The following is a 21,408-nucleotide window of genomic DNA, read 5'->3' on the forward strand; positions in this document are numbered from 1 at the left end:
TGGACAACGTCCTGATCGAGCAGCAACGCCAGCGAACTCCGCGTCTGTTTGCGACTGTTTGGCGTGGATCGAGCGTCTAAGAAATTCTTGGTGGAGGACTGTGTGAAGCGCCCGCTCTGCACCTCCATAGCACACATCTTGGACTGCTGCCGCCATGCGTATCGAAAAGTGCTACTTCTGCTCAAAAAGCGTCTACCCGGGGCACGGTATGTGATCTAGCGCTACTGGGAGGATATGGGTCGCTGACTGTCTGCGCAGGGTCCGCGTTCGTCCGGAACGATGCGAAGGTCTTCCGTTTCTGCACCTCGAAGTGAGCACCCCTCCGATATGCGATATATTGATATCTCTGACATCTTGCTGTCCAGGTGCCATAAAAACTTCAAGTACGATCTATCTTGAAAGCTACGAATGAGCAGCTCTGACGGTTCTCTCCAGGATGAAGCGTAACCCGAGGAAGGTCCGCTGGACGAAGGCGTTCCGGAAGGCTGCGGGCAAGGAGATGACTGTGGTGAGCCCAAATTCGCTCTCTTCATTTGCTTTAGCAAACCAAAGTCTCTCCAGGACTCCACTATCGACTTCGAGAAGAGGAGAAACGTCCCCGTCCGCTACGACCGCGAGCTCGTCCAGAACACGGTCAAGGCAATCAGGAGGATTGCGGAGATCAAGTCGAAGAGGGAGAACGCATTCTGGAAGAACCGGTACGCCCTCGTCCTATACACTGATCCTAGGACCGCTCCTCATTCCCCCTCCAACCAGTATGGCTGCCGCAAGGGAGAAGCTCAAGGCTCACCGGAAGCGCAAGCTCGAGAAGACCTCCGTCAAGCTCGTCCAGCCCATTACTCCCCAGTCTGAAAAGATCAAGGAGAAGATCAAGGTTGCGGCGAAGAGCCGGAGCGCTCTCGTTTCAGGAGAGGGCCGGTCAATGGGTATGGAGATCGACTAAGTTGTATCGCCGCCCTGCTTGCTTCGCCTTTTCTCGATTATTCCCCCTCACGCGTCGATATGCTTTGTGGCCAGTCTGCTCGATGTATTGCTATGGTAGTGTACACCTATGGTATGAGATATGTTTCCGGTAATGTGTACAGGTATGACTACGAATGCGGAAGTACAGTGAAAAACATCCGTCTATGCAAGAAAGCAAGATCCTTCCAACTCATCGCTGCTTGTATTTCGCCTCGTTCTCTTGTCTGATGTTGGGATCCAGGGTATTCTGGAGACCGAGCAGTGTCTTGCTCACGGCCTCACTGGCACCGATCATGGGCTTCAAGACCGCGATCGGTACGGCGCGCACGACGGCGCGAACGGGTCCCTACGATGAACGGTGAGCTGCGGGTGTCGCATATTTCTACCACATACACATACCTCGTTGCCCGAACGTTCGTACACTTCCATGGGCACCGCCAGGATGGTCTGCGCCGCGGAATTGAGGTTCCGTTTGAGGCTCTTGTACGCCGACTTGACGCCCTCCTTCACATTCGTCGGCTGGTCCGCATACTTGCTGATCAGATCTCCCGCATCTTCTTCCATACCCTCCTCGTCAATCTCAAATCCGGGAGGTATCTGCAGCGCCTCGGCCGTGACCTGGTCCCTGAAGTGGCCGCCGAGCACGGTCTCCGCCTGCTCCAGGATGACCTGGGTGCCCGTGGCGAGGCGTGCGCCGAGTCGGATGGCCTCCATCGCGGTCGACTGGACGAATGAATTCGCGCCCTTCTGGAGGCCGCGCACCACGCGCCCGTCTTTCTTGTATTGCGCGATGGGCAGCAAGACAAGGTCGGCTACACCGGACCCGACGTTCACGACGGACCGGATCGGGGCTACACCGGAGATCACCTCGACCAGCTGAGTTGCCTTGACGTCAGGTGTCCAGAGGTCGTTCAGGAGGTCGAAAAATCGCGGCCATCCAGTAATCTTTACATAGCGTTAGTGCGGGCCGGGGCGCAGGGGAAGGACGAGACCTACCCCATTGAGCGTAAGGTGCCGCAAGGTCATCTCTGAGCCGTCAAAGTGGAAGAAGTTCATCAGTTCGATTGTGCGACCCTCGCGCAAGGCTCGATAATCCACTCTGCGGGGCTTATAGTCCAGCTTCAGGTCAATCGGGAAGACTTCGGCTTGCTCTGCAAAACAAATATGAGACGTCGGGCTCGTTGGAGACATGTGATGGCATACGGAAGTAAATCTCGTTCGACGGCTCCGAGGGCGCGGCGGGCGGGGCAGCGTCGGGGTCCTTGAAGCTGAAAAACTGCTTTAGGAAGTCCAGCGCATCTTGATCCACATGCAGCCTCAGGGGCAAAACCTTGGCCTGCAGAAGCATAAGTGAATGGCACCATGAGCTAGAAGTGAGCTACTTGCGCGAAGTCTAGCTTCTTCCGACGGGTGACCAGGAACCGGGTGCAGTGTGCGGAGCTCGACCCGTACCATGTTTGAGTCGCTCTCCCGAACGTTTCCGCGTGCATCCGTATGGAGACTTGTCAAGAACTTCTTCCATGTCGAGGTCTTGATGTGGTCCAAGATTTCGACCTCCTTGATGGTAGCCAAGATTCGGGAGACCAGGTCTTCGTCTTCCCGATAGTTGTCTACCTCCGCATCCAGGCCCTCCAACCGGAACTCCATGCTAGGGCCCTTTGCACGACGAAGACGTCGACGATGAGACTTCGTTGAATTGGAGCCACCTCTGCCAGGTGACGCCAAAGGCTGAGGTTTCAGAGACTGCCACGAGCTTTGAGTAGTGGTCTCGAAGTCCTCGTTCAGCTCCTCGTCGATAGCCGCGATGAGCGCGCCCGGTTCCAGCTCGTCGATGTTGTGCTCCAAACCGATGTACACCGAGTTGAAAAGCAGCGCATTCGTCTCCTCCACGCTCGGATCCGGGGTCTGCCCGCTGGCGACGAGTTGGCGGATCTTGGCAAGTTTGCGCCGCATCTCCTTCGCCTTCTCCTCGATGATCTTCCGGGTCCGCACCCAGTCGTACCCATCGTACAAGAAGACCACAACATTGAAGTCGTGAACACGCGTGCGAAAAGTCGTATTACCATAACTGAGAGGAGGGTCAAAACGAGCCTTCCTCACGCCACTGAACACGTACCTGGAATCACCCTGGTCAGGCGGCAAGGTCTCGAAGTAGTTCTCCACCACGCGAATTCCTTCGGGTCGCAGTATCCTGACCGTCTCGCCGCCCCATGCGGATGTGACGCCTCTCGGATCCTCAGCGCCCAGAGGAGTGTAAGAGCCTTCGACATCTGATTCGTCGAACTCGTCGTCGCTGAGCTCACGAAGACCGGCGGCAGCCCCGAACGACTCATCGAGGTAATCCGGATTCGTTGGGAGGTCATCCTCTATCATGTCGGGAGCGGCGCCGACCTCGGGTACGCGCCTGAACGCTTGTTCGTCCAGAGAAGCTGCGAGGGATCATGAGAAAATATCTCAGGTGTAGCAAGAGTAACTTACACAGCATGCTGCGACCGTGCGCAGGCCTCTTGCTAACATTCGGAGGCTCGATACGCGGCTTGACCTCGGCGGGTGTTCTACATAGCTGGGGGTCAATACATGCAGCGGATGGACGTTTGTGACAACTGACTCTGGAACGGGAGGTTTGAATGCACTCGACAGGTCTCCGATAAACGCGCCCAGTGCTCCCATCGTATCTGCGCACATGTGCAAGCGAAGATCACCTTGTTCGATGAGAAGCTGAGGTCAAGCGATGCGTTAACATCCAACTCTGAGCAAAGGCGAACTCCTACTCACTCGGGTATCGGGTGGCGTTACGGAGTCGATCTTCTTGAATGAGAGGATGAGGTCGGACACCTCCACGAACAGCGCATATCCAGCCGACTGTGCACTAGTTGTTAAAATCTGCAATTCAAGGAAGATTGAGACACCGACCTTCCAGAATCCTACGCCATGCGCGGTTGCATGTGCGCGACCAGAGGCGTCTGAATCCTCTGGAGAGCTCGATATATCGTCTATGAGCAGGAGCGACAACGCTGGAATAGCGAGGTTTATCGTTGAAGTGGGTGAGTTTCCCTCTATCACAGTCGAGAAATCGAGCTCTCCGATATATGGGACGACGGCCCCCGGATGTGATGGCGCGAGAAGACGGATCGATGTGTCCAGGACCTTGACGTTGACCCGCGTCCGCTCGCTGGGAACGACAGACTCGAAGGCCTACGGGATAACGTCAGCTCATCGCACATTCGGTCATGACATGGACATTTACTCCTGGCGGTGCCTTGACGAAGCGGCCGAGGTCGGTCGCCCACTTCAGGTCAGGGTAGAAATGGTACGTGATCCCACAAAGCGTAAGCCGGACCCTGGACTCCTTGGCTGTAGTCTCAGGAACTACCAATGAGGTAAAGCGGAGCTTGAGGGCAGACTTGACCGTGGTGTTCTGCCCGGAAAACGGTCAGCAACGCTCTTAGCATGAAAGTTGAGGATGACATACGAGGGAGCGAGGCGTGGTCAGGGAAAGGAAGCAGTTACGCCCCGTCGTGCTGTGGTCGTGCACATTGAGGTCCATTACTCCTACAGTGACAACGGTCTCATCCTGGAAGGGCGAAAATTAGCACTGTCGATTGATAGTCGTAATTGTGACGGCACGTACCTTCCCCTCTGGCTTGAGCTCCAGTAGCACATCAACATCGGACGCTACCAGATCGAAAGGCCGAGCAATGAATTGCTCGTTGTCTTCTCTCGGTACCCACAACCTGACAGCAGCTGAAATAAGGCGGCACGTTAGCGGCAGTCGTCGCGCCTCAAATGATAGACCATACCCTCAGTAACCGTAATCTTGACCGCCGTCTCACTGCGAGGCTCCTGTCGCGCCCTGATCGTACCCGCGAGGCTAGTGACCCCACTATCGGGCGCGCTTCCAGACGTCTCCGTCCTAGCGAAGAATCGGCTACCGATCATGCTCGAGTCCCCGCTACCAGCTCTCTGTGTGCCCGTATCGGACCCTGCTTGCGGGGAAAATGCAGCCTCCATGAGCTGGCTTAGGTCGTCTGCCCACAGCTGGAGGCCGTCAATAAGCGGTTTGGACAGTTCGACGTGGACGGAGGGTATGTCCAGTGATATTGCGGTGGAGCTGACAGCATCGACCGCGCTCGGTGCGACTGGCGTCCGACTGACTAGCACTTGAGGCTGGAGGCTGTTGCCAGGGACCTCGCGTGCAGGTGGGGTGCCCACGCCGAAGATCGACCCGCTATCTTGTGCGGTCAACGGGCCCAAAGACAGGATGGCGCGAGCCTTCGACTCCCCCACAAGCGAGTACGCGACGACTATTCGCTTCCATGTCGCGCCAAGCAGGATATTGTCGTCTTGTCTTGACGCGCGAGGGGCAGGCCCCGCACCAAACAGGTCCTCAGCAGTTCCAAACCTGGCTGTGCGGTCGCCTCCGCGTTCCGGCGCTCTCCCGGGTGTGAGACAGAGGTCGTGAATGTCAAGGATCACGGCGCCTGAACGAGGTTGGCGTTGCGCCGGAGGGGGGACGCGGATCTCCACTCGGACAGAAGGCAAGTTGACAGAAATAGACATCGCTGCTGGTTTGTGTCGCGATTTCTGCAGCACCAATTGTTCAGCTAAAATTGCCCGCGAAGAGCGTTTCACTACTTACCTTGACACGACGTGATCTTGGGGTCGTCTGGGTTTGTGCAGTTGGCTTGCGGTAGTCATAGCCCAGGTCCAGGTCATCCAACACCAGCTGCTCCAGACGTCGCCTCTCCCGTTCGGCATCGTCTTCGCGGAACCCCCGCAAACCAGGTGCTCGAGGCGTCCCAGGACGCGAGCCTCCGTCCTCTGTATCGTCGTCAGACTCCATAGGCTCCGCATCAGCTAGGCCCTGGGTCTGTTGAGGATCACGAGACCCGGCAAGCTCTTCGACGAATCGCAACAGCTCGCTCTTTCCATCCTGCGCGGGGCTGAGCATCGCCCCGACGTCCAGGAAGACGTGAACAGGTGCAAGCGAGACCTGTACGTCGGGCGCGTCGCGGTGGTCTCTCGTCGCGGATCTGAACTTCACGGTGAGGGCCGGAGATGTAGGCTTGGGTATCGCGTGTTGTCCCTTCCCAGGAGATGGTGACAACCCCGCAAGTCCGAGTCGTCCTGGGGAGGAAGGCAATACCACTGGGAATGGACGGGTGAAGGGAGGGCTAGAAGACTCGAAGGGTTCCGGGTCTCGTCTTGTGCTTTGCGACGAGGGACGTGCTGTAGCAACGGGCTTTGTTCTCCACCAGGAGAGCTTCGCGCCAGCGCTTCTCTGGCTTGGGTGCGTCCAGTCGATGATGTCGAAGACCGGTAATGACGCGCTGTGTTCCGGAGAGGTATCAAGTGAGGGGTGGACGTGGCCCGGGGTATATTGGGAAGGAAGGTGTGGGTCCGTGACAAGGATGGGAGACGCCGACATATCGGCATCGGGAGATGAGGGAGGAAGGAAGGCGAATGCAGAGATCTCGGAGATCGTCAATGACGCAGAAATAGATGGTGCATCTCGTCCAGACGATGATCGCCTGCCCTTGGCCACATCTCCGGGACGTATTGACACAGAGCTGGAAATCCCTTCGATATGAACGCGTACGTATCCACCAGGAAGGCGCGGGGGAACCAGAGGCCGAGAGAAGAACTCCGTCAATGCGTCGTCTGGACTTGATGCGGACGTCCTTGATGACGACAACAAGAGAATGACAACGCCACGCACGCGCAGCGCAGCCTCGAGGTCGTCGAAAGGAGAAGGAGAGCTGGCCTCTCCGGCGGCCTTGGACACCTGAAGAGGCGATGGAGCAGGACTGTGGGATGTCCAGACCTCCGCAATGTCGATGACGCTCCGGATTTGCGTCGCGCTGAGCGCACATGCGATGGTCCCCATAGTCAAGTCCACCCGCATGCGGTCTTGACGAGGGGCGCTGTCATCGATTGTCGGGCGGCTCGCGGCTCGCGAATCATGCTGTGCGTTGGACGGTGCGGAAGATGGGGAGGGTTGAGGAACAGGAGGAGGATGCGGCGAGGGAGTGGTCAGCCGTATCTCGATGGGCTCAGATCCCAACGAGAGTACTGTCTCGTCTTCGATCTCGGCAGTGCGAATATCCAGCCGACGCTGGAAAGGGGAGGTCACTGGGGACCGCGAAGCTGGCGGTGTGCCTGCAGGGGACTCGACTGTCTCGACGGGTATGGAAACTGCTTGTTCCTCGACAGCTTCCACTCGTTCGGGAGGCGAGGGGGTCGAACTGCGAGACTGCGACGCCTCCTCCGGAATATCATCGAGGCCTGTATCTGGTGCAGAAGTGGATATAGCACTTTGATACATGCTGCTCGCTACCGAGCTGGCAGGGGATATTGGACGTGGAGGGAGCATTGCAATCGACTGCGACATGAACATCTGGGTCTCCTCGTCCATGTCGGATGAATCTGAATGATAGGGAGAGGAGGGTTCGGCGGGTGAAGGTAAGCCATGAATTTGTGGCACTTCTGGAGAATATTCTGGAGAATATGCTTGACTCTGTGAAAGTTCCACTTCATTGGGCGCTGGCGGGTCCGGGGTGACAGGCGTGGTGGGAGAGGAAGGAGTGCACAGCACTGCGTCGCCCGACGCAGTGTCAGGAGATGTCGCAGGGGACGCTGCCAGAGCTTTCGGGCTCGGGGGCCGCAAACATCGCGTCGTCACAGTGGCACCGGTTATGATGACTTTCCGCACTTCTCCCGGTGTAGCTTTCTCGGCAGCCTCGTGCACGCCGCCTTCGGGGACCTGCGGAGCGGTAGCCTGGGACTCAGTGCTATAACGGATGTCCGGAACGATCAAGGTGAAGCTGGCGTTCTGCGGATTGACAATAGTGATCCTAGTGTCGGTCGCGTCGAACTGGAACCTAGCCAATAAACGTTCAATTAGTGTCGCGAAGATGGACACCCCTGGAGGTTCCGCATCGTGCTGGTGCACTTCGTCCTCGGAGATGAACGGATCGAGACCGCCAGGTACGTTCTCCTCAAACTCGGATATATCGGATCGCGCAAGGTCAGGATGGAAGGATTCACGTAGGGCCGCTTCTTCGCGCGCAGAGAGCTCCTCATGAATGAACGTTTCCGCCACAGACGCGACGGAATCGGCAAGGTTGTCTGTAAACGGCCGTTCGGTGGGATCTGCGAGTGTGGGCTCCAGGTAGAACGTCAAGTGGAGAGACTCGAGTGACAGGCCGACGGAGGAGGTGAGGGGATTCGGCCATGGGATGCGAGCGGTGACTTTGCCTACGGAGCCGTCCCGTAAGCGTATAGGTAGCCCGGAGATGAGAGCGTTGATGGCCTGAGAGATAAGTATAGGCCACGTACAGTGTGACGTTATAACAGCGACCAACCTCGTCGTTCAACTCAAGGTCTCTGACTTGGACGTACCCGGATCCAATCTGGGAATCCACCTGCTGCACATCGAGTTGACCGGGTTTGAGCAGATGTCCGAGGGACTGCCTGAGCGCAAATGAGATAAAACGTTTCTGGATACCCGAGGGAAGAGAGAAATCAATAGTAGGCAAAGCAGGTAGCCATGAGAACGACCACGGAGACATCGTGAAAGTGGGGATGGATCTAGGAGAGCGTTCAGAAGAGATGCATGCAGGTCGTGAGTGTTACAAGTGAGTACCGAGAGCAGGATGAGTGATGTATTCGTCAGAGCAATTCCATGAGGACAATGAGGCGCGCAGGACGCCGGCGGGATCGACGTCGAGGACAAGGAGAGAGCGGGACGAGGAGGGCTGCACTGCGCGTATGAGCCATTGCAGGCACGTGCGGGAGATCGCATCGGGCACACGGCGGAACGCGTTAGCGCCCTTATTGTGGGCTGCTTAACTTGACGGTGTATATCACTTATCGCGAGCGGGACAGGTCGGCCAGGCCTCGCGTTGTGTCTGTTCTGCTTGCATCTATCTTTCTGACTGCCACCAGTCCACCAGGCGCGACCGTGCTGACCCTTGTCCTGCAGCATGGCTCCCACGGCTTCGGAAGCTTCAGATCTTAACGTCATCCGTCCCAGTTGGCGCGGTTACAATGGCCTGCGATACCTGGTGATCTTGTATGTGTCTGCAGAGACGATGTCCGACGGGATTGTGACAGAACACGACTTCTTGCTCACCATAGCGGCGATTCGTACTCGGACATCGGCTACCTGTACAACAAGATCACCACGAACCCTTCAGACGAGGCTCCACTAGGCATAGAGTTCCCTGGCGTGACATGGGCCGAACCTGCGATGCCCAACTGGGTCGGTCATCTCATCACAGAATATAGCCAGTCGAAGCTCTTGGTCTACGACTACGCGGTCGGCGGCGACTCAGTGCAAGGCGTCCGCAAGCAGGTTCAGGTCAACTTCTTGCCCCGAGTTGGTGAGAAGCCTCGCTGGGCCCCCTGGAGTGCCGAAGACTCCCTGTTCGGTGCGTGAACACCTTATTGCAGTACGGCATGTGCTCGTGGCTGAGTATATAAATGGCCTACCAGTAACGTGGATTGGTATCAACGACTGCGCGTATGTGGTCCAATCATCAATCTGCTGTGTAGCACTGACGGACGTTACTTGTAATGCAGGCATCTAGAACTCGTTGAGATGCCCGATGCGCTCGATGAGCTCTTCGTGGAGCAAGAACGGCTCTACGAGGTAGGTGCCCGCAATTTCTTGTTCATCGATGTCCCACCCATCCATCGCACGCCTGTTGGTACGCAAGCATCCATGCTCTCCCTTTATATACCTCGCTCAGAAAGGTCGTAGGTGTCGCATTCAGCGGTGCCGACCCAGGCTTCGACCGCCCATACACGTTTTGGAACTCCTGTCTGCGCACGCGGGTCCACCAATTCGCCCGAGACCACACTGACGCGACCACACTACTCTTCTCGTCGTGGGATACGTTCACGCGCGTACTCGACGACCCTGTTGCGCATGGCTTCGACCCGGACCACGTCGCGAGAGAAGGCGGGGACATCTGGGCCGACAACCTGCATCCGTCATCCAGAATGCACGACTGGATCGCGCACGATATCGGCAAGTTCTTGGAGGCCCAGCGCCCCTACGGCTCGGCGGCGGCTACCAGGGCGGGGGGATCCTCAAATTAATTGGTTCGTGTTTGTAAATGTGTGTTATGAATAATTCTTTGAATCTTGCTTGTGCTGATACAATATGTGATCGAGACGTAGGAGAGTTAACCGAAGAACAATATGGCTGCCACACTATACAATCGCTTTGCACTTGTCCTTGACCGAGACGCACCAGTCCTATATCCCAGAAGATTGAGCTAATGAGCGAACAACCAGACGGATGGGGACTCACGACAAACAATACCCGCATGACCGTCGCGTTGGAAGGCTTTGGCGCGGGTGTGAACTTCGTTGGCAGACTGGTACTGCGCTTCCGGACCGCACTGGTTCGATCACCCCAGCTGAGACGCAATTCGGGGCGCTATTATCAGCGTATTGGTGAGTTGTCTGCTCTTCACGCGTTCAGTGTTTACTCACCACCGAGCGCCGCTTGTTATCGCATGAAGCCCTCATTGCCATAGAGCCGTTGTCATCCAGCAGCTCGGTCGATCGTCTTGAGACGCGCTGAGAGAGCAAGATGAGTCGATGCTCTGTGACGCAACCTGAAATAAAAACATACCTTCAAAGAGTGGGTATGTTGGAGGATCGGCCTTGCGAACGGACTCGATACAGAGTCAATAGAAGCGCGCTGCAGCACAGGTCTCGAGGGCGCCGCTCGCTGGAACTGTCGCCCATCATCGGACTCGCCCTCCATCTCGGACACCGCGAGGGCGAACGAGGGGTACGGGGGCTCGAGTGCACGGGCGTGTCTGGCCATAGTATCAGAGGGGGCCAAGATGACCATGCTGGAGGATAGTAGTCTGGTGGGGGTGAGGTGTGAGTAATGTAGCGGCGGGTTGGTCCTGGGTGGGTGAGTGTCGACGTCGAGACGAGTAGTGAAGTTGACAGCGAGGAGCAGCGGTCTCTTATGCCCCCAGAACGTGAGCCGTGTGCTGCGGCCATCCCGCCACTGGTCCGATTCTAGTGTGGACCAAAGAGGGAATTCCGCGGAGGGCGCGTCGGATCCCGCGACACCGCCTCCCCCTGTGAGCTACATCCGTCGGACCGCTTGCTTAGGCCACGGTGCGGTATTTTCTTCTTACTACATTGAGGTCACCCCTTTCTGAGGCGGTACACTAAATAGTCTATAACCGTCGGGCACCTACCGGGCTTCGACTCACATATCGAATCGATCGTAGGGTGACGTATGCCCCGAAGTTGATGATTGGTCCAGAATTGAATTATTGGCGGCCACTTACAGACCACGGCGACCAGTGATGAACCGCCGATATAACCGCCTCGGTAGGTCGTCTCATAGGCCAAGCCATCGCCCTAAGTATACCCCGCGAGCCGGAAGGAGCAAAACTTGCAGTCTCCAATTAGGGGGTATCATGGACTGGAGTAGCCGATAGACGTTAGGATGAGGTGGGGTAGTGGTTCGTCTTGATGATGTAGTGCTCGTTGTCCAAGGGTTCGACGAATCCCTTGTCCGTCAGAGCATCCAGGGCGTGACTTCACGTAACATAACTCAGCGTATACACACGATCAGCCCTCAACGCATCGACTTACCTGATGTCCGCCTGCGTGACTTCATAGTGGCTCACTCCGCGTGTAATCGCGCGCACGCTCACTTCCTCGTCTGAAGGCGCATTGAAGATCTGCAGGAGGATCGCCCGTTCCAGGGCGCTGAGATGTGCCCATGGATCGCGTTTGATTCCTGAGACGCGGCGCGATTCTATCCCAAAGCATCATGGTGTCAGTATCATCATAGACAACACGACTATAGAAGCTGAAGTTTACCAGAGGATTGCTGGATTGCTGAGGAGCTAGCCCTTGCCGGCGCCGGTGAGGGAGATGTCGGAGGCGATTGTGCCCTCGGGGGCGAAGGGGAAGATGGGGGAGTCGCATATTGGGGCGAGGGCGATCGGGGAGGCGTCGGTGGATGGACTACGGGTGCGGGAGGCGTGTGTGGGCGGACTGCGGGTGGGGGAGGCGTGGGCGGACGAGGCGGGATCGCCGGGCTGCTTGTAACTACTTGCCGAGTGGGCGTAGACTGTAAGGCGTGGGAGGGCCGAGCAACTCGGGTAACCGCTGGTGTAGTGGGTGCACTAGGAAGGGCGCATTGTGCAGGAACTGCTTGTTCGCCACTTAGGAACCTCGGTCCAACGCTACGTCGTACAGATAGGGGCTACAGAGATTTGTATCAGACGTCTAACACCGGGGGAAAGAAGTGAAAGACAAACCGGAGGTCCTCGTTCGAGAGTTAGAGAAACAAACGCGGCCTCCAAGATGTGGAGGAACAACTGGTGGGGATCGGTGACCCTTTGGATCCCCTCCACCCTGAGCGTGTTCTTGCTTTCATGTCCGCGGACAATGGTACCCACGATGCGCGCATAGTACTGCTCTTCGTCGGGCAGTCCGTCGGAGTCTTGGCCGTTGAGCCACCGCTTTGCGAATATTCTCCCGCCCGTTGTGCCATCCTCGAGGTCGAGCAAGGTCGCCGTGTCGTAACGGCGTACGCGGACAACCTGGGCAACAGTGACCACCTTATGTCCAGTTGAGTGGCGGCGCTGCATGAACATTTGAGATACATACTCCCAGAACAAGCTCGTTGCCAATATGAAACGGAGCATCAGAGTGCGCTCTGGTGGCATTCACAATTTGTCGGAGCGTGACTGGACGAATCTTATTCATATCATTTCGCTGTTATTGATCCATACGTCAATACCCCAGTGGCACTAGCAACATATATATGTGCTTACCGATCTCTGAGACTGTTCACTCATAGCTTGGTCCCGCTTGTTGAGAATAAGCGTTAGTGGCAAGGTACCTTCCTGAGTTCACAGTACTCGGTCACTAGTGATCTATCGTTGAGGGAAGGATGGTGAGCAATGAAGTACAAAGGACTAAAGGACATAACCCAGGCCGAAAGCAATCGCGTTACCGCAGCTGTCACGAGGCATCGATGTCAGCTATATCAGGGTCTGGTATGAACCAGCAGAGCCCGTGTACACCGATCTGGATAAAACAACACGGGCGGAGGAAAGCTAAGTCGAGTGATGAATTCTACATACGTATACTGAATAGCTAGACGTGATAACAACGAGCAACCGATATAATACAATACTATGACCACAGCTGGTTTACTCTGACACGCTGAAATGAGAATCGTCGATCGTGCTGTATACGTGACCTTGATCCATGAGATGATCCAAGGCTTGACTGTAGGAGACTTGTGTAAGCTAGACATGGACGAAGGACGCGGATTGTAAATACCTGATTGAGTGCGCGTTTCCGAGATCTGGCCCCAAGGTAGCGACATGTCTGGCGATCGCCGCTACGTGAACACCCTCGTCGCTTTTGGGCTGTGAGACGATGAACTGCATGATCTCGCGCTGCAGCGGCGCGAAGTGGGCGAACTGCCCCGTAGAGGCCGCGGTGGTGGAAGATTGCGCGGTGTATGCGGATTGTCCTGCGGCGGCAGTGTTCGCCCTGTTCATGAGGGCGTGTGCACCCTCGCTTGGCCGGGGAGGCTAAACGCAGGACCATGTCAAGGTTGGTTTCAGAGCGTTGTGTTAATGGCAGTACGCACGGGGCCTCGCTCGAAAGTGAGAGTAACTGTAGCTGCCTCCAGAATGTGGAAGAACAGCTCATCCTCGCCCTTGTACGGCTTGATGTGTGTGGCAGTGATGTATCTCTTGTTCCCAAAGACCTTTAGTGACCCAAGCACCCGAATGTAGGTCGACTCCCTGTTGGCATGTTAGTGAAAAAGGGTTTTGGGAAGTCTGGCGAATGGCTAACTTGATCTCGTCCTTGCTGCCGTTCTCGTCATCAGTGTTCGCGTCCACCCACTGTCGCGCTTCCATGTTTGCGGTGCCATCGTTGAGCAAGTAGATGCAATTTGTGGTCTGTGGCTGTATGGAGAGAACTTGCGCGACGACGGTCACCTATTAAACATTAGGTGATGTCATGTGCACGGCACCGTCAGACTCACTTGTCCCACTTCGACATCTCCAATCGTCCAATCCGCGTCAGAGTGGGCTTGCGAAGCCTCGACCAGTTGTTTCAGGGTGACTGGTCTCAGCGCGTGCGACGCAGCACGCTATACAGACGCGGTTATTGACAGTGAGTAGCAGGAAGAGCTGGCAAGACTTACGCGTGCAGTGCCCCCCGGGCTCCCTCCACTTCCGAACGGCGAATTTTGAGACAGGTAACCGCCTCCTCCTGCACCCCCACCACCGCCGCCTCCGCCGTTACCGTAGAAAGGGTTCTCGCCAACTGTAGACGGCTCAGTGGATGGCAGGGGTGAGCAGCACTGTGTATCACGTACATCCACTCATGTCTCTTCGGAAAAATATGTTCTTGCAAGGGGTGTTTGGCCGGAAAGTGCGCAGGAGGAAGGAGTCGTGGTGGATGAGGTCGAGACGCGACTCAGCCGAGCGCGCGTCTCAAGCACGGAGCGTGACCGTTATGCGACGCGTCAGATATCGGTCACGCGACTGTCACGCAGCACTCGAAGTGCTCGAGGCAAGCAGCGATGGCAAGAAGACGTCTAAAGAGTGCGCGACTAGGTGTACTGCGATTACATAGTTTGCTGAGTGGTGATGCGAGTGTTGTGTCATGTCTACTACAAGGCCAAGTCCGTCCGCCCGAAACCCCAGTGAGCACTACCTTCAGGCGTGAGTCTTGCACACGCGAACCATGCCCTTCCCGACGTGCTCTGTGATCTGTTGGCGAGCACCCGTGACCCTCTTCGCAACTTGCAGAACGAAGTCGTGGTCAATCTGTGTGTGTGCGGGTCAGTGATGTAGTGGAAACTCGACAGCAGAATGAGCGTACCATAGTCTTGAACGTGACGGGCGCGCACGCCTCCACGACTTCCTTCCGCCGCTCTGCCGTTCCCTCCTTCTCGGAATAGCTGATAAGTGCCGCGGAAATCTCCGCAAGAACAGAGGTTGCCTTGGCACGAATCTCCTTGATGTGTTGCGCGAGCTGGTTGACCGGTATTAAGCGGAGGGTTAGGTAAGTGTAAACGAGCTACGTACAGCGTTAAGCTTGTTGACTTTGATCACGGAGGGGGTCTTGAAGCGAGTTGTCTCAATCACGAAGAGGAGGAACGCCTGTAGAAGTGGTCAGCCAACGATCGCTCTGGGGCTCAGGAAAACCCCACCTCTTGTGTGAGAGTGACGATGTGCAGCAGCTCGTGAGGGAACAGTTTGCCTTGCTGGGCGTCCTTGAAACGTTGCGTCATATCTGTAAGGCACAGTGTGTCAGACGGGTGTACAAATTGGGTACTGGGAGGTTGTGTACCATCGAAGTACTTCGTGATGAGTGCTGGAGGGTCAACAACGACGGGAGGCTCCTCGTCCTTCTTCGCTTGCCCGTTTGAAGCGGCATCCGAAGGAATCTCCAAGCCCTTCAACGTAAGGCCAGTCTTCTGCTCCGTGTTCTTCGCAGCCTCTGCTAGGACGGCAGATGGTGGTGGGCGCGTGTAGTCGTGGTAGGGAGTCAACCATTCTGATAGTGCACACGCGTAGTCATAGAACGCCGACTCGTCGGGTGTGAGCTAGATGAGAGAAGAGTTACTGCCAGTCTACAGCTCGATGCTGAGATTAGCTACCTCTGCGATCTCCTCCGGCTTCCGCGTGGCTAGCCGCTCGTTGAGCGGAAGCTTCGTCTCGGGGTCGTAGCTCGGTTTTGGCCGGTCACCAATGAGCAATTTATCTTCGACCGAATCATCGAGGTCGCTAGCTAGCTGGAACGCCTTAATGTAGACCTTGAGGAACACCCAGAGCCATCCGAGCTATAAAGCGAGCAGAATGAGCCCATGCGTATCGCACGTTGAGCTGAACACTCACACTCGGTGTCTTCCCAAGGAACTCCGTCTGCTGGTTGAACGACGCCACGCCACGCGGCTGGTAATTTGCCAGGATGTCGAAGTCCCGGTTATCGTGGTGCACTTTGATGGCTGATGAGCCTAAAGTGTTTGTAAATGCGTTATACGCAGGAGTAATACATACCACGGTCGAAGATGAACTTCAGCTCGATGAGCTCCATGTCGACCAACTCCGAGTTGATCGGCTCGTGGGCAATGCGCATCCGGACGTGTTCCATCTTGACGAGGTCGCGCTGGAGAGAGTTGTCGAGCCGGTCCTCGAACTCGATAAAGTCGGGGAGCTACCAGGACATAGTGAGTCGCTGCGGTGGCGATGTTCGACGAAGCACACACACCTGGGAGTATTTCTCTCCGCTGAAAGCGCGGACGATAAACTCTGCGGTCTAGTAGCGAAGGCTTAGGGAACAGTCCGGAGATCATGCACAAGCCACTCACCTCCTCGGAGTTAGACAGATAGATCCGACTTGACTCCAAGCACTCGGACGTATACGTAAGATCTCCTACTGACGACAGGGAAAACGTCGACGCTCGCGAAAGGATGAAGTGCGAAAGCGTGTCGTTCTGAACCTGCTTCACGTTGATAGCCCGGTAGTGTTCCAATGCCAACGCGGGGGCCCCGAGCAAACGGTATATCCTGATGAGGTGCAGGCGGATCTGGTACGACTTCTTGCTCCGGTAGCCAGCATACTCGAGCAGTGCGACGGCGTTGTACAGGTAAGTCTCGTCCCCAGTCTGTTTCCAGCTGTTCACGAAGGCTTGCACGGAGAGTATCGCAAGGTCGTCCGCGGGCTGCAGGTCGTATGACGGCAAGTCCCTGCCGAGTGTGAGCCCCGTAAGGTACAGATCCGCGTGCTTGGCTGCTCGTTGAGACTCTGCATCGGGAGTCAGAGCGGAGGCGGGAAGGTTATACCTGAGAAGCTTCTGCGCGTTGATATACCGCCAGAGATCTGGCACGGTGGTCTGCGCGGACGATGAACGTTAGAAATGCGCACTTATCAAACTGACGCAACTCACAAAGGCGTCGGTCTGCCTCTCCAGAACAGCGGTCCACTTGGCGAGATCTTCCCCCTCAAATTCGATGTAGGGCTTCAAGTCCTCGTAACAGCAGGCCTTGCCGCCAAACGACTGGAAATAGCTCTCGAGAAGAGAGAGTAGGGCAGAAGAATCTGTTGTCCTGTTAGGCCAATGTTGGCGGAGCAAGCTGACTTTCTTTACCAGTGGCGAGTCCGTGTTGCCGTGAACGCTTCTCGAGCTCCAGCAGGGCAAGGTGACCTGACCGATCCCTCACACCGTCCGTCTCGACGACCTTGCCGAAGAATTCTCGCGTCTTCACAATACGTTGTGACGTTGCCGCCTTCGCCGCCTCCACATCGGACGCCTCGGAAGTCAGATCCGCAAACGTTGCATCGAGCACCGCGAGGAATTCGAGCCAGTTCCGGTCCCTCCAAGCGAGCACGGACAACCGCCGACTTCAGCATGCGTGTGTTTCCCGCCGGGTCTGTGACCACTCACTTCGCTTCCAAGATACGTTTCTCAGCGGCTTCTCCCGCCTCCTTGGTCAGCCCTTTGAGCTTCCAGATCTCTCGTCGGAGTTCTTCGCATGATAGGTTGCTTGAGCAGACTATTTGGCCGGATTCGCTCTCGACCATCTCATAAGCTTCGTCGTAGAGTCCGAGTTGTCGGAGGATCGTCAAGTGTAGATGGAAGCGGTCGGCGTTATAGTAAGAGGGGGTGGCAGATGAAGAGATGAGTCTGTGAGCGAGTTTCAGCAGCACTGTCCGGAGTGCTTCTGGTGTGGTAGGATCGTGCGCCTGTATGTATTCAGATGAATGTGGCGGTGGCGGAAACCTCGAACTGCACGCACCTGCAGTAATGCGCTCATTACGCTCCAGTACAGGTAGTGATCGTCTTGGAACTGCTTGTGCATTTTGGTAGCGATCTATATCTGCATGCATGAAGCCTCCGCCGCCATGTAGAGTACAGATGTACTCACCTGCTGTGCAGCCTTCCAGTTGCCTATCCGCACATTCGCAAAGAACGTTTGGGTACCCAGCTCCTCGTTGCCTGGCTGCTGCTTGTATGCATCTTCGTACATTGTGACCATATCCATATCTGACCAGAGGTATTGAGGTGCAGGACACGAGCATCGTATAACCCAACTCACGGCGACCCAGACCACGCAAGACGTGCATCATTGCGGTGAGGGTGGGGTCGTCCACGGGTTTTGAGGCGAGTACTTCATCGCAAAGGAGAAGGGCCTCTTCGACCTTTTGGGAGCGTACAAGTGCGAGTGATTTCAAGGCCTATGTATGGCACAGTGAGGTCTAGTATGTATCATGGTCCAGCATACGTTCGAAACGTACCTTAACAAGGAGATTGTTTGGTTGCTTTTTGAGCACCTTGTTACAAGCAAGGATGGCCGACTTGTTCGAGCCCGTGTCCAGAGACTCTGCGTTACGATGATCCCGGCGTGAGTATGTGCGTCATGGGTCCGGTCAGACGTGGGGTGGCGAACCGTAGATGGGGCGAATTTGACGATCCATGTGTTGAAACAGTCAGAGCAGTCGGAGACAGGGACCTAGGTAGTCTGGGGCGGGGATGGAGGTGGGCCTTGTAAGTAGAGAACGTGCAATGACACGAACGCGTTTTCAAAAATTGGGCAGCGCGTCCCGAGACGCCCATGCTGGTCTGGCGTTGCAGTCACGAGCGCTGCTCTCTCCGTCCCATCCCGAGCCCGACGGCCACTTCTCTTCCGAACCATCTCCTCGCTGCGTCTTAACCCGACCGACCGAAGCGCGGAAAGCCAGGAGCCGGCAGCGGGGCTGACCAGGTCAGATAACGAGAGTGTAGGAAGTAAAGGTGTGCATTGAGCCGGTGCGGATCGCTACAAGTGAAACCCAAGGCGCGACACAAGGCGCGACCCAGTGACGTCCAACGTCCAATAGCTTGCCATGCCACCACCACTCTTGTCTAGGTGAGTCGGCGTCCTCCATAGGAGCGACGCGAACGCATATCTCATGCCGTGATGCAGAACGCTGGACCCCATACTGGGTGTCTTCACAGGCGGCCTTGCCTACTACCTCTACGAGTCCCATCCTCGCACCGCCATGCCCGAGGAGTTGAAGCTCAAATCCCTTCTGAGGTGGAAATACGCGCGGTGGCAGAAGGAACGCGAACAAAAGTTGCTGGGCTCCGGGGAGGACAATATTGTGGACTGGCAAGCACTAGCCGCCAGCGCTGAAGCGGAGGTGGGCAAGGGTTCTCAGGAGTAACTTCGAGCTGGAGCGTAGTGGAGAGATCGGGTATATTGCTTCTGCAATGAACAGCAATACGACCATCCTACGGCACGACCACTCGCAAGGCAACAAAGGCATCTGCCTTCGGATATACGTATCCGTTACCTCCCCAGGACATGATTGCTTGACGGTAAGCGGAAGGGGATGTCTGCAGGCGACTGTAGATACAGGGCTTGTGCAGAGGAGCACATGGGATGCAGTAGCCCTGGAAGGAGCTTGAGAGCCGGTTCAACATTCGATTGTCGCTGAGGCTGAATGCGTGTTTGCTGCGTGGTCGGCACAAGTGGGGCGCCCGAAACATGCATCGCTCCAGAGACTGAACTAGGGGTTCCTAAGACGTTGGCTTTAGCCCGTGAGGACGAGAAGTACTGCAAAATGCAACTCTGAGAGACCGAGTGTACAACGAGTGTATGGAGGGAGTTCGGCGCCTAAATGACAGTGCGGACCTTTGGCGCCTGTCCGTGGGAATATAGTCGATGAACTGCATAGTTGATATCAGCCACCGCGGCTGCTCACTGCAAGCGTCTCTGTACCGCCCAAGGCCAAAGCCGTCGTTCCTCAAGACTCGCAATGGCCCCCTCAACTACGTGCGTAACTGCATCACGTCTGTCTAGATCTACATGCTGAGCTGAATGTGCAAATCCACAGCGTTCCGTCCGTCCAGGTCAGACCAATACCCGACCTGCCTGTCTATGTGGAAGTTCTGACGTATATTTCAACCTCAGGACGTTGAAGTCCCGGAGACTCTCCTTAAGAAGCGTAAGCAAAACGAAAAGGCCCGGGAGGAGCGTCTCGTTGCCGCGACCGCTGCCCGTAAGGTGAGTTGATGTTTCCACTTCCACACCCAAGCACTTTTTTCTTGCTTGTATGATGCATACCATTACTCTTGGCCAGTGGGATCACCTTTCACTATGCTGCCGGAATTAACCATCTTTCGGGACTGACACTTAAACTATTTCGTTTCGGCGTTGGGAAGAGATTGCTAACGTCCGAGGCAGGCATCCAAGGCCAAGCGCAAGGTCATCTTCAAGCGCGCGGAGTCCTATGTGAAGGAGTACCTTTCCCAGGAGAAGGAGGAGATCCGCCTGAAGCGGGCTGCTCGTGCGACTGGCGACTTCTACGTCCCCGCAGAGCCCAAGGTCTACTTCGTCGTCCGTATCCGGGGGTAAGTCGATCCTTTTCACCGGATGACTTGTCTATAACATGCCGTACAGTATCAACGAGATCGCTCCCAAGCCCCGCAAAATTCTCCAGCTCCTCCGCCTCCTCCAGATCAACAACGGTGTCTTCGTCAAGGTCACGAAGGCCACCCAGCAGATGCTTCGTCTGGTTGAGCCCTACGTCACCTACGGGTAAGTCCAGCAAGCAGTTGATCGTACAAACCCCTCTAACGTGTCGTGCAGCGAGCCCAACCTGAAGACCGTCCGCGAGCTGATCTACAAGCGCGGTTACGGCAAGGTCGAGAAGCAGCGCATCCCCCTGTCCAACAACTCCGTCATCGAGTCGACTCTCGGCAAGTACGACATCCTCTCGGTCGAGGATCTCGTGCACGAGATCTTCACCGCCGGCCCCAACTTCAAGCAGGCCGCGAACTTCCTCTGGCCATTCAAGCTCTCCAACCCCACTGGCGGCTGGAGGATACGCAAGTTCAAGCACTTCGTCCAGGGTGGTGACTTCGGTAACCGGGAGACGAACATCAACAAGCTCATTAGGCAGATGAACTGAGTGGATGCCTGGTCATTGCGCTTCTTGGGGGAGTTGCAGTCCGCGTCTGGAGGGCCGCGGGCTCGCGTGTATGAGGGAGTATGGCTGGCATGCGTTATCATTACGACGACTACTACATCTATCTGTATGCCATTATGTTCACCTCAATCGTTGAAAACCGCATACGCCAGGGCTGCTCACCCGCCAATTCCTTCTGAGTGATTTCGACTCCCCTCGCTTGTTCGCCATGTATTGCAAGTCTACCCCTACTCGTCCCAGGCCGTGAGAAGTCAAGAATATTGTACTGCACAGTTGGCACATTGACAGGATTATACCAAGACGCCGGTGTGTGACATCGTCGCGGCTCCGACAGGATGAGTGTAAGCCCAAGCTTTGCACCACACGACCATCTGTCTCTTACCTGGACAGCCTCATCTCCTAGCTATGATATTGGTTTGTCACTATCAGGTGCTGTCCTTCTGT

At 56.1% G+C, this 21,408-nt stretch overlaps 7 protein-coding genes across 7 annotated transcripts; 3 read left to right on the forward strand and 4 right to left on the reverse strand.

Moving 5' to 3' along the window:
* Window positions 1–129: 129 nt before the first annotated feature.
* On the reverse strand, window positions 130–8,554 carry TRAVEDRAFT_63914 (uncharacterized protein). The gene is made up of 21 exons (XM_008038524.1): window positions 8,328–8,554; window positions 5,603–8,275; window positions 4,764–5,547; window positions 4,595–4,707; window positions 4,436–4,537; window positions 4,211–4,381; window positions 3,877–4,158; window positions 3,739–3,825; window positions 3,572–3,681; window positions 3,442–3,518; window positions 3,080–3,392; window positions 2,350–3,031; window positions 2,167–2,299; window positions 1,960–2,114; window positions 1,363–1,908; window positions 757–1,309; window positions 562–698; window positions 436–508; window positions 366–383; window positions 259–310; window positions 130–206 (listed from the first exon to the last, which is right to left on the reverse strand). The coding sequence occupies exons 1-16, from the start codon at window positions 8,532–8,534 to the stop codon at window positions 1,154–1,156; spliced, it is 6,591 nt and encodes a 2,196-aa protein (XP_008036715.1). The 5' UTR covers window positions 8,535–8,554; the 3' UTR covers window positions 130–206; window positions 259–310; window positions 366–383; window positions 436–508; window positions 562–698; window positions 757–1,153.
* A 296-nt stretch (window positions 8,555–8,850) lies between these two features.
* TRAVEDRAFT_27953 (uncharacterized protein) lies at window positions 8,851–10,224 on the forward strand. Its single transcript, XM_008037901.1, has 6 exons — window positions 8,851–9,037; window positions 9,103–9,395; window positions 9,460–9,487; window positions 9,547–9,674; window positions 9,728–10,087; window positions 10,144–10,224. Exons 1-5 carry the CDS (start codon window positions 8,949–8,951, stop codon window positions 10,066–10,068), a joined length of 879 nt encoding a protein of 292 aa, XP_008036092.1. The 5' UTR covers window positions 8,851–8,948; the 3' UTR covers window positions 10,069–10,087; window positions 10,144–10,224.
* A 1,220-nt stretch (window positions 10,225–11,444) lies between these two features.
* Window positions 11,445–12,815, reverse strand: TRAVEDRAFT_45592 (uncharacterized protein; the record flags this gene model as incomplete). The annotated part of the gene is made up of 6 exons (XM_008038087.1): window positions 11,445–11,541; window positions 11,599–11,764; window positions 11,830–12,217; window positions 12,273–12,575; window positions 12,625–12,732; window positions 12,792–12,815. 6 exons carry the CDS (start codon window positions 12,813–12,815, stop codon window positions 11,445–11,447), a joined length of 1,086 nt encoding a protein of 361 aa, XP_008036278.1.
* Window positions 12,816–13,072: 257 nt separating this feature from the next.
* On the reverse strand, window positions 13,073–14,436 carry TRAVEDRAFT_145653 (replication protein A subunit RPA32). Its single transcript, XM_008038525.1, has 7 exons — window positions 14,360–14,436; window positions 14,186–14,307; window positions 14,024–14,131; window positions 13,831–13,976; window positions 13,622–13,778; window positions 13,306–13,562; window positions 13,073–13,251 (listed from the first exon to the last, which is right to left on the reverse strand). The coding sequence occupies exons 1-7, from the start codon at window positions 14,367–14,369 to the stop codon at window positions 13,173–13,175; spliced, it is 879 nt and encodes a 292-aa protein (XP_008036716.1). The 5' UTR covers window positions 14,370–14,436; the 3' UTR covers window positions 13,073–13,172.
* Window positions 14,437–14,702: 266 nt separating this feature from the next.
* TRAVEDRAFT_45594 (actin cytoskeleton organization protein) lies at window positions 14,703–18,468 on the reverse strand (the record flags this gene model as incomplete). Its single annotated transcript, XM_008038088.1, has 18 exons — window positions 14,703–14,813; window positions 14,869–15,021; window positions 15,075–15,149; window positions 15,200–15,282; window positions 15,340–15,595; window positions 15,650–15,832; window positions 15,888–15,997; window positions 16,050–16,206; window positions 16,261–16,308; window positions 16,361–16,885; window positions 16,940–17,091; window positions 17,141–17,367; window positions 17,438–17,736; window positions 17,790–17,864; window positions 17,919–18,037; window positions 18,090–18,228; window positions 18,289–18,374; window positions 18,441–18,468. The coding sequence occupies 18 exons, from the start codon at window positions 18,466–18,468 to the stop codon at window positions 14,703–14,705; spliced, it is 2,826 nt and encodes a 941-aa protein (XP_008036279.1).
* Window positions 18,469–18,665: 197 nt separating this feature from the next.
* TRAVEDRAFT_27956 (uncharacterized protein) lies at window positions 18,666–19,263 on the forward strand. Its single transcript, XM_008037902.1, has 2 exons — window positions 18,666–18,899; window positions 18,957–19,263. The coding sequence occupies exons 1-2, from the start codon at window positions 18,877–18,879 to the stop codon at window positions 19,195–19,197; spliced, it is 264 nt and encodes an 87-aa protein (XP_008036093.1). The 5' UTR covers window positions 18,666–18,876; the 3' UTR covers window positions 19,198–19,263.
* A 488-nt stretch (window positions 19,264–19,751) lies between these two features.
* On the forward strand, window positions 19,752–21,128 carry TRAVEDRAFT_27958 (60S ribosomal protein L7). The gene is made up of 6 exons (XM_008037903.1): window positions 19,752–19,808; window positions 19,870–19,885; window positions 19,947–20,039; window positions 20,220–20,386; window positions 20,436–20,573; window positions 20,625–21,128. Exons 1-6 carry the CDS (start codon window positions 19,792–19,794, stop codon window positions 20,944–20,946), a joined length of 753 nt encoding a protein of 250 aa, XP_008036094.1. The 5' UTR covers window positions 19,752–19,791; the 3' UTR covers window positions 20,947–21,128.
* Window positions 21,129–21,408: the final 280 nt, after the last annotated feature.

Source organism: Trametes versicolor (assembly GCF_000271585.1).
Source record: "Trametes versicolor FP-101664 SS1 unplaced genomic scaffold TRAVEscaffold_4, whole genome shotgun sequence".
NCBI lineage: Eukaryota > Fungi > Basidiomycota > Agaricomycetes > Polyporales > Polyporaceae > Trametes > Trametes versicolor.

Coding starts and splice junctions, on each gene's coding strand:
- TRAVEDRAFT_27953 (XM_008037901.1), top strand. CDS start 8,949: ATGGCTCCCACGGCTTCGGAAGCTTCAGATCTTAACGTCATCCGTCCC. Junction 9,396..9,459: donor TGCCGAAGACTCCCTGTTCG/GTGCGTGAACAC, acceptor ATGGCCTACCAG/TAACGTGGATTGGTATCAAC. Junction 9,488..9,546: donor ATTGGTATCAACGACTGCGC/GTATGTGGTCCA, acceptor CTTGTAATGCAG/GCATCTAGAACTCGTTGAGA.
- TRAVEDRAFT_63914 (XM_008038524.1), bottom strand. CDS start 8,534: ATGTCTCCGTGGTCGTTCTCATGGCTACCTGCTTTGCCTACTATTGAT. Junction 2,300..2,349: donor CGGAAGAAGCTAGACTTCGC/GCAAGTAGCTCA, acceptor ATGCTTCTGCAG/GCCAAGGTTTTGCCCCTGAG. Junction 2,115..2,166: donor GTCGAACGAGATTTACTTCC/GTATGCCATCAC, acceptor TTTGTTTTGCAG/AGCAAGCCGAAGTCTTCCCG.
- TRAVEDRAFT_27958 (XM_008037903.1), top strand. Junction 20,040..20,219: donor CCGCGACCGCTGCCCGTAAG/GTGAGTTGATGT, acceptor CGTCCGAGGCAG/GCATCCAAGGCCAAGCGCAA. Junction 20,387..20,435: donor TTCGTCGTCCGTATCCGGGG/GTAAGTCGATCC, acceptor CATGCCGTACAG/TATCAACGAGATCGCTCCCA.
- TRAVEDRAFT_27956 (XM_008037902.1), top strand. CDS start 18,877: ATGCCACCACCACTCTTGTCTAG. Junction 18,900..18,956: donor CCACCACCACTCTTGTCTAG/GTGAGTCGGCGT, acceptor GCCGTGATGCAG/AACGCTGGACCCCATACTGG.
- TRAVEDRAFT_145653 (XM_008038525.1), bottom strand. Junction 13,977..14,023: donor GAGATGTCGAAGTGGGACAA/GTGAGTCTGACG, acceptor AATGTTTAATAG/GTGACCGTCGTCGCGCAAGT. Junction 13,779..13,830: donor GGCAGCAAGGACGAGATCAA/GTTAGCCATTCG, acceptor ACATGCCAACAG/GGAGTCGACCTACATTCGGG.